Genomic DNA, 9,997 nt, shown 5'->3' on the forward strand with positions numbered 1-9,997 from the left:
AGAGGGACCAGGACCTTTTACTCCACATAGCCACATCCCTTGGCATCCAGTCAGAGTTCCTCCAAGAGAACATGCATAAACTGGCCATTTTACACCCTGCTGTCCCTGGGAGAATGGCCCTCCCGGTCAATGATGCACTCCTCAAGCCAGTGACAGCCCTGTGGAGAACACCGGCCTTGGTACTGCTGATGGTGAAATGCATGGAAGAGCACTACTTTGTTCCCATGCAGGTATTTGAAGGGTTCTATTCCCACCCGGCCCTGAATTTCCTGGTCATAATGGTGGCAAATGACAGGGCCTGGCAGGGTACATTAAAGTCTACCATCCAAGGATGGACTCCAAGCAGTTGAATCTGCTGGGCAGGAAGATCTATACCCCATTGTCTGTACAGATGAGGATAGCTAATTAACAAGCTTTGCTGGCCAAGTATGATTTCTTCAGTTGTCAGCCATGGCTAAATTTGAGGACCAGTTGCCCGAGGGGTCATGTGAGGAGTTCCAGGCATTTGTTGCAGTAGGCTGTTTGGTGGCCAAAACTTCCCTGCAGTCCACTTTTGATTTTACCTTGGCCAGGGTCATGGCCTCTGTGGTAACTATAAGGAGGGATTCCTGGTTGCAAAACTCTGGGATTGCTCTGGACATCCAGCAAGCCATTGAGAACTTGCCCTTTGATGGGTGAGTCTTATTCTCTAACAAGACGGATGACACTGTGCACTCCTTCAAGGATTCCAGGGCTACCTTGGGAGTGTACACGTCTTATTCTATAAACAGTCTCTGGGTGTCTTACCCTTAACTATGGGGACTGCTCTCTTCTTATGAAGAAATTGAAATCAGATGTTGGGGACAAGGGGTACTGGGGCACCGGCGATGGTCTCAGACTGAGACTTATCTGTATGTTTCAAGAGATGCGGTTTTGAGAGATAGGGGAATTGAAATCTGCCTTGTGCTAAAGAGTACGAGTCCAGCCAAGCGATAGTTGTAATCCTGTTTCTCTTAAGGTTCAAATGTGTATATTCTGCAGCAGCCTGTATTGGAATAGCTGTGCTGGTCCCATCTTATTTCTGGGTGCTTCTGCAAACCTCCAGGCTCTCCTTTGCACTGAAGAACCTGGACATCCTTGAAAGCAGCTCAAAACAAGGAGAGCCAGCACTATCAGCAAGTGCTCTGTAGTCCGTGACTAAGTCTGAGAACCTAAATAATAAACATGGTGTGTTACACACAATACAAAGCCTATTTAATGATTCCGAGCTGTATTCCTGGTTCTTTGGATAAATGCATTGGATGCAAGTAGTCAGTTGAGGCCCATTACAAAGCTTGCCCCTCATGGATGAACTTGTGACTGACTATCTTTCTTCACTCGTCAGACAAGAAATGTGGAATGTATATCTTCTTTCAAAAATGGGCCATAAATACATCAACTAGTAAGAAGCTTGTGTATTTTAGCATGGGTGCCCTGCCTTCATCTCTTCCATTTACTTAGACTAAAAACTAGTGGTTGTCTTCCCTAGGAGCCTCATAACCCTTGTTGTGTGTGTGTGTGTGTGTGTCTGTCTGTCTGTCTGTCTTAATTTTTCTGTTTATAGCCTTTTCAAAGACTCCTGTCAAGCAGTTCCTTGCAGCCAAATACTTTAAAATTATAAATGTATTATGAGTTTCTTAAAGATCCAGTCTGCCTTTCACCCATGTCCCATTATGCTGTGTCTGGAATTGTCACATCCTGCCTCCTGTTTTTTGTTCTTTGTGCTGCTCCCTTGTTTTTATCTGTTCTTTCTTTCATTTGTCTCACCCTTCTGTTTTTTATTGGTATGCTTTCCATTTTTCACTCGTTTGCTACTCCATTTGGAGTCCAGGTGATCCCTCCATTCTCTCCCCTGCCCCACTCCCCAGTGCCATAGCCTTCTGGCAGAGTGCTTCCAGCAGTCATATGCAGCAAGAGCCAATGCAGCCTTCTGGAGTGGCCTTGCCCTCCAGCCCCACAGGTTGGAAACTGGCCTGAGACTAATGGCACTGTTAAATTTATAAGTGGTAGGCTTTTAGGTACTTACAAGATCCCTGTAAGATGTCCTAAGGTCAAACTGCAGGAAATACAAAGTCCAGGTAACAAACCTGGAGACTATCAACACCATAAACTTTTAAAAAGATGTAGTTGTGATATACATATTCGTACACTGTGTAGAAATGCTTAATGCATTGCTTCTTAAAATGTGAGATTTCAAGATGTGCACACTTTGTTATTGATACAAGAACTTGCATCCCTGTCCCTGTTCTCTGAATAGTTCATCAACCTAGAACTGTAAACAAATAACCTTTCTTGCAAAAGTTCACTTGCTTTTAAAACAACTTTGTGCTTTGTACTTGCAGTTTTAAATTGCCAATCTACATTGAAGGTGCTGTCCCCAGAAGATGGAAAGGCAGACATAGTGAGAGCCGCTCAGAACTTTTGCCAGTTGGTAGCACAACAGCAAAGAAAATATACAGACCTGGATGTGAATGTCTTAAACAACTTACTAAATAGTAAGTATTCTATTGTGCCTGGGGCGGGGGGGAATACTATGTGCTAACAAGTCAATTTGTAACAGGCATATTTGGATCAGAATGGCATTGGATTTACATCTGGATTTGATCTCCTGCTCGGCATTGATGACCATTTTAGAACTTTTGCCCATATCTTGATAATATATAGCTTAAATCATAACATTTTTCATGTCCCTGTCACAGAACTAAGCAAATAATATTTTTTTTTTTTTATTATTTCAGTGTTTGGGAGTAAAAAATGGTTCATTTTAAACCAAAATGGAATTTTCATTTTTTTCCCCTCGACTAAACAAAAAGCTTGAAAACCTTTCAAATCTCAACTCAAAGTGACATTTTGAAAAAAATGTGGACACTTAAATTTTTTTAGTGTTTTTCAGCCTAAACTATTTCCCCAAATTTGAGAATAATTTGAGCTCCTCCTCCCCGCCCCTAAAGATGTGTTTTGGCAAAATTTCTATTGGTCAAAAAAATGTCACCGAGTTCTGCTCCATTTGAAGATGCTGCTGCTAAACTCTTTTGCAGACCACTCTGAAAACATATCTCACTGGCTTCCTCTCCCTTTCTGCATCAGTTTCTTCTATGCCTTCAAAGCTCGATTTAACTCCTCCCCTCCAAGTCTTCCTCCTGTCTGTGTTCTGTATAGCCTCTCCAACACCAGTCTTCATATCTTAGTGTGTTTTATGGGATTCTCAAACAACTTCCTTCTGAAGGTAGGAGAGAAGTTCAACTGAGTCAGCTGAATGTATTAAAGCCTGTCTTCACATTCAAATTAACTTGAATTATCTACACTCAGGCTAATGCCAACCTACCTCAAGTGAGAGCAGCCAAACTACAGAATAATATGATGCAGAGTGTGAATTTTTGTTAACTTTTAACTTAACTAGAACTTGGAAACTAAACTTTTTTTGAAACTAAGAAAATTCAAGCTTTACTCTTGAATTGTGCTGAAAAATTGGTGTAGATGCACAGTTGCTTTTATGGACAAAAGACAGGTTTGACTTTTAGGGCCAAACAGAATGCTCTTACTGACAACATCATAATACTGCTGACATAACTCTAATTTAAGTCAGTTGTTGTCTAGGAATTAAGTTTGTGTACATATCTGAAATTAAAAAAAATTACAGGTAGGGCTTAATTATCTCTAACACAAGCACTATAAAAATCAGGAATTTCAGAATTATGTTTAGTTATTTGAATGCTAAGAGATTAGGTTAAATTTAAGAAATCTAAACATGTTAAGGTAGCAAAATGTACAGTAAAGATACTTAATTCTCCCCTGTAATGACACAAAGAGGGAATGTGGAAATGAAAAATCAGTTGAATCTATGACTACAAGCACAGATGTCGTGATCAGAATTGTTTGGTTACTGCATGGCATTATTACAGGGCAGAGTTAAAACTAAGGAGAAAACTTTCTCCCCATTCTTGATCTCTATATTGCTGTGTCCTATACTGACTTGCATGTCCTTCCTAGCCAACTTCCTAGAGTACATGGATGAACTGAGCTCAGTGACTGCTTTTCTCTTTGTCCTGAACTATTTTGTGGGCCACATCAATGGCTCTGGCATGGAAGATGTGTGTTGGAAGCTACAATTCCTTTGCAACCCCAAATCTGTCCAACTAATCAGGGCACCACACTCTCTCCAGCCTCTGGAATGCAGTAGGAAACACTCAACAGGAGCACAAGATAGTTACTGTGGCTACCTCAGACTTGTCCCTCCTTCTATGGAAGCCTTTCTTGTGTATATCACCATATAGTCCGAATGGCTCTAAATCTGAAATGTCCCTTTCTTTTCCTTCAGAGACTAACTCTTCCAGAGGCGAGGACGCTTGCCTCAGTCAACCACTTCCATACCTAAGGTTCTGTGTCACAATCCTAAAAACCAGAATAATCTCAACCAATTCCCAGAGGAATGGAGTAGGCGAACAACCCATACTCCAGTGATAATTCTACCCTTATCAGAAGGTTTTGAAATGATTTTTAGCATGGCTTGGTGTTGTGCCTTTGTTTGGGACTTTCCCATCGATGTCAGATACAGGGCTCCAGCTCTGCAAGAAGAACTGAGCTACTTGGTCCTCTGTTTCCTCCCTTAACACAATACTAGAGCATCATCCTAGGAAATGAAGGTGTCAGACTTTCCATATAGACGGTTCTTACATGTCTAATTTGAAAGAGGCATATCCGATTCTTGCTGTACATGGAATTACTCCCCAAAATGAAGGAAATTTGATTCCAATCTTACATTTAATACCAAAAAAACCCAAGCCTAGGTATTTTCTTACTGTGGGGCCATTCAGTTAGTTAAACTACTGACAGAACTACAGTATGTTCTGCAGATGGTTGAAGAGACCTACAGTATGATTGGCTCTATGTGGGAGTTGTCCAAGATGGATGTAGGCAGAGCATTACAGTGTAGCCTGAAGTGTGTAGTGTGGGTAGGAGTTTAAATGTTACCACACAACCCTGCTAAGCCTGCTTCTAATAATCCTGCATTTTTAAAACTACCACAATGACAACTTTATCAAACCATATTGAAATGGAATTAGTCTAGTTTACAAATTGAATCCACAGAGCTGGAATGCAATGTGGCCTAAATAGAGCACTGGACTGGGACTCTGGAGACCTGGATTCTATTCCTGGTTCTGCCAGTGGCTTGCAGAATGGACTCTGGCAAGTCACTTTATCTTTCTGTGCCTCCATTTTCCCACAGTATTCTTGCCAGCAAGTTAAAGAAGTATGGATTGGATGAGTGGATTGTAAGGTGGATAGAAAGCTGGCTAGATTGTCTGGCTCAACAGGTAGTAATCAACGGCTTGATGTCTAGTTGGCAACCGGTATCAAGCGAAGTGCCCCAGGGGTCAGTCCTGGGGACGATTTTGCTCAACATCTTTATTAATGATCTGGATGATGGGGATTAATTGCACCCTCAGCAAATTCACAGATGACACTAAACTGGGGGGAAAGGTAAATACGCTGGAGGGTAGGGATAGCGTCTAGAGTGACCTAGACAAATTGGAGGATTGGGCCAAAAGAAATCTGATGAGGTTCAACAAGGACAAGTGCAGAGTCCTGCGTTTAAGAAGGAAGAATCCCATGCACCGCTACAGGCTGGGGATTGACTGGCTAAGCAGTAGTTCTGCACAAAAGGACCCCGGGATTACAGTGGACGAGAAGCTGGATATGAGTCAGCTGTGTGCCCTCGTTACCAAGAAGGCCAACGGCATATTGGGCTGTATTAGTAGGAGCATTGCCAGTGGATCGAGGAAAGAGATTATTCCTCTCTATTCGGCACTGGTGAGGCCACACCTGGAGTATTGTGTCCAGTTTTGGTCCCCACACTACAGAAGGGATGTGGACAAATTGGAGAGAGTCCAGTGAAGGGCAACAAAAATGATTAGGGGGCTGGGGCACATGACTTACAAGGAGAGGCTGAGGGAACTGGGGTTATTTAGTTGCAGAAGAGAAGAGTGAGGGGGGATTTGATAGCAGCCTTCAACTACCTGAAGGGGGGCTCAAGAGGATGGAGCTCAGCTGTTCTCAGTGGTGGCAGATGACAGAACAAGACGCAATGGTCTCAAGTTGCAGTGGGGGAGGTCTAGGTTGGATATTAGGAAACACTGTTTCACTAGGAGGGTGGTGAAGCACTGGAATGGGTTACCTGGGGAGGTGGTGGACTCTCCATCCTTAAAAACCTTTAAGGCCCAGCTTGACAAAGCCCTGGCTGGGATGATTTAGTTGGGGATTGGTCCTGCTTTGAGCAGGGGATTGGACTAGATGACCTCCTGAGGTCTCTTCCAACCCTAATATTCTATGATACTTCCCTCCTTTTAACATCTACTGATCTCAGAGGAGGTAAGTATTGTCTATAAGAGACATTATGGGGTCAGAGGCATCCTTTGTGGATGCATTGGGGTATCTCCATGTCCAGGAACACTCTGGATGAAGACAGAAATGCATTTGACCTTAGGATTCCTACAGACACTTTATTAGAACTACGTATTGTTACTTGTCTAAAGTCATTAAGAACAATGGCGAAGTACAAGAAATTAAGCAGTTCATGTCTGTTTTTGTGTTTAAAGCACAGGGATCACTAGATAGTAAAAATCTGTCAGAAGCTGTATGTTAAGAGCAGGCTGCTTTTTTTTTTTTTTTTTTTAAGTTCTCCATGTAATAAATTACTAAGTTTTCTCAGCTGTGTCCCAGTGATTGGGGTGTTTTGTGGAGAGTTCTGTGATGTATGTTATGTGACGTCATGGTCAATATATCAGCTAATTTGATTTTTCACAGTAGGATTCTAATGTCTTCACATATATATGTGAAGACATTAGAATCCTACTGTGAAAAAATATATATATATTCATTTTTATTTTATTTTATTTTTTTTAAACCAAGTCCCCAGACTATAGCTGGTGCAAGACATAGAAGCCCACTCTTACCAGTAATGGCCTCAATCCAGTTACTTGTTTCAAAAAAGGTGCAGGGCTCATCTCTTTTCTCTAACACTTTTTACTGTCTCTTATGTGATTTGATTTTTTTTAAATGAACAAATGCATATTGCATGTGAAATAAGTCTTTTAAAATTCTAATGAGTCTAAATATCTAATCTCATAAACTTTAATTAATTTCCCTCTCTTTATTTATTTATTTATTCATTTATTTTGTAGGTAATAAAGGTTTCCCTGACCCTGATTTAATTTTGAAGTTTGGTCCTGTGGACAGCACATTAGGATTCCTTCCCTGGCACATCAGACTGACAGAAATCATGTGAGTTGGTTATAAATCATTATGTTAACCAGAATGGAATATAGTCATTCTTTAACTTAACAGTTTTAAATGTTTTTTTTTGTTTTTGTTTTTGTTTTTTTAATTTTAAAGTAGTGCAGAAAGAAAGAGATGAAATCCCTCCAGCAGACAAAAAGTAAGTCCTAAGTTCTGCTTGGAGACAGTGATTGTACAGAAAGTATCTGTTCTGTGCATCAGTTTTTACCGTCTCCTATTACAGAGAGATAATATTGATTGGTTCCCCGCTTTTGGGCTTTGCTTGTCTCCTACAAGAAGCATTTACTCCATTAGTTCTAGAGGTTTTTGTCCCTTGAAGCCCAGAGAGGATATATTTCCAGTGTCTCTGTTAATTGATTATTGCACTTCAGTTCCTTTTCTGACCATGATGCCCCCCCCCCAAAAAAAACTTCTAAAAGTGTTGTCATGACCAGTTCAGTTAGGAGGATCCTGAATCCTTTTGTTATATGCCCTGTTTGATAGGTTCTTCAGAAAAGATTCAGTAGCATCTTAAATAAAGACCATTGGCTTGATAGTTGAAAAGGTATCAAGCCATCAGTTTTGTGTGGCGGTGTTGTGCCTCCGCTTATATCAAGTTGTCTTTGAATTGTATGTGTTTGACCTTTGCTCATAACAGGAGCATGTCTCTTGCTGTTGATACGTACTTTTCACTTAGAGTTAAGTTATGTAAGGCTCTGTTGCCCTCTGTCTACACATGGAGGTTGTTAAAATATACTTGTCTGTTTTCTAGATTTAACTGAAGAGATGTTACGGGGTCAGAGGCATTCTTTGTGGACGTGTTGGGGTTTTTCCATGTCCAGGAGCACTCTGAATTAAGGCAGAAGTGTGTCTGACCTTAGGACTCCTACTGACACTTCATTAATGAAGTCAAACCTGTAACTGTCTTTGAGTGCTTTAATAGAAAAAGGGCTCAATCATACTTTCACCCAGAAGATTTAAACTTTCTTCTGTGGTTTGAAAATATTCGAAAATTTATCAGTGTTGTGGGAAGCAGCAGCTCTTTGTGCTATTTGTGGGCTACTTCAGAAGCCAGTAGAAGAACTCTTAAATAAAGGGCATGGTAATGGTACTACATAAGTTGCTTAAAAGTACTCTAGTGTCTTAAGGCTTTTCTACACACAAATTTACCATATTTAAACTGAAATAGCTAGCCTCTCCGTAATTAACACGGTTTTTATTTTGGCACAAGTCTCTGGCTCTCACTTATTTCACAGTGCTCTGTAAGTGTCCACGGACAAACTTGTGCCAAAATAAAAAATGTGTTAATTACAGCCAAATTAGCTTTTTCAGTGCAGTTTGTGTATAGATAAGCCCTTCATTATGAGGGTTATTTGAGGGGTACCAGAACTCTGCAGCTCAGTTAACTGTTGTGATTGTGATAATTAACCAGAAATTACATTTCCTTGCCCGGGCAAACTCCTTTATATAAAATAGTTGCCTTAATATGACTCCTTCCTAATTTGTTTCCTCAGTTCTTTGCCTTCACACCTGAACATCAGTTATGAAGATTTTTTTTCTGCCCTCCATCACTATTCAGCCTGTGAGCAGCGTTGGGGAAAATGACTTCTTGCTGAGCGCTCTGTCAGGCTTTCCATGGAAAGGATCCAGTATCTCTGTTTACAAGCACCCTGTGATCTGTACAAGTCTGGTTCATAGTAATTTTCTTAATTTATCAACAAACTCAATAAAGTGTCTTACCTTTCTAGAGAGTCTGTCGTGTGAGTGTGTGAGAATCCTTCTGCGGAAAGGGGGAAATGCACAGGTTTGTTAGTTTGTGCAAATGACCTTGTATAAATTTTAAGCAGAGCTGATCAAATGCTCTATGCCCCCACCTCTGTCTTTTTCTTTCCAGTGACCAAAATGTTATGTAAGAATAATGTTGCTCTTTTCTAAGGGGAAACATTCATAGTATCATTGTGAAAACTACAGTGCAATATAAGACGTTGCCACATGCATTGGAAAAGTGGAAGACTTGTCTGCCATTATATGCCTGTCCATTCCTTATCCTCCCTGTGTTCCTCATAGATGAACACTTGAGAACTATTGGCCTGGTTATCTTCAAATATGTTAGGTGTGTGTTTGTGTATTGTGTATATCAGTAACTGTTCTGGTGACCATAAAAATGGAATGAAAAGATTCCCATTTATAAGCTGACAAGACAAAGCGTCTAATAGGATAAAAAGCACAGGTAATAAGTTTCTGGAATCTGAAGAGGCCACAGATTCTTTCATTACCTTATTTTGGGGTAAGTGCATTAAGCAGCAGTCTGTTATGAAATATCCAGGGTGAATTGTGGGGTTTTTGGGGGGGACAAGGATGTTTAAAAGCAAAAGCCTTCTAAAAATGTACGTATAGCCCTAGATATATTCCCTTCCCTAGGACCCAGCGAAGCCAAATTCCAAATTCCTGTTGAGTTCAATGGACACTGAATTGAGTAGGTGAAGAGATGACGTAAATTGAGATTTCCAAAACATAATTAACATTGTCAATTACTTTTTATATTCCACTGATCTGGTACTATTCTTAAAATTAAAACTTTAAGTGAATTAAGTCTCTAGCTGGATAAACCAGTCTCGGATTGTGTTAGAATCAGCAACCCAAAATCTAAATCTATTTTTCAATCTCTATTTAAGAAACCATACAAATTGCCACTGTGCTTTCC

General features: G+C 40.5%; 1 protein-coding gene across 1 annotated transcript in view; it reads left to right on the forward strand.

Moving 5' to 3' along the window:
• The window catches only part of NUS1 (NUS1 dehydrodolichyl diphosphate synthase subunit), a 34,083-nt gene extending 25,046 nt beyond the window's left edge, over positions 1 to 9,037 (forward strand). The window contains exons 3-5 of the mRNA XM_065401818.1: positions 2,361 to 2,513; positions 7,200 to 7,299; positions 8,808 to 9,037. Of these exons, the coding sequence (XP_065257890.1) occupies positions 2,361 to 2,513; positions 7,200 to 7,299; positions 8,808 to 8,898 (344 nt within the window). The 3' untranslated portion in view covers positions 8,899 to 9,037. The remainder of the gene's footprint in view (positions 1 to 2,360; positions 2,514 to 7,199; positions 7,300 to 8,807) is intronic.
• The last annotated feature ends 960 nt before the right edge of the window (positions 9,038 to 9,997 follow it).

Source organism: Emys orbicularis, chromosome 3 (assembly GCF_028017835.1).
Source record: "Emys orbicularis isolate rEmyOrb1 chromosome 3, rEmyOrb1.hap1, whole genome shotgun sequence".
Taxonomy (NCBI): domain Eukaryota; kingdom Metazoa; phylum Chordata; order Testudines; family Emydidae; genus Emys; species Emys orbicularis.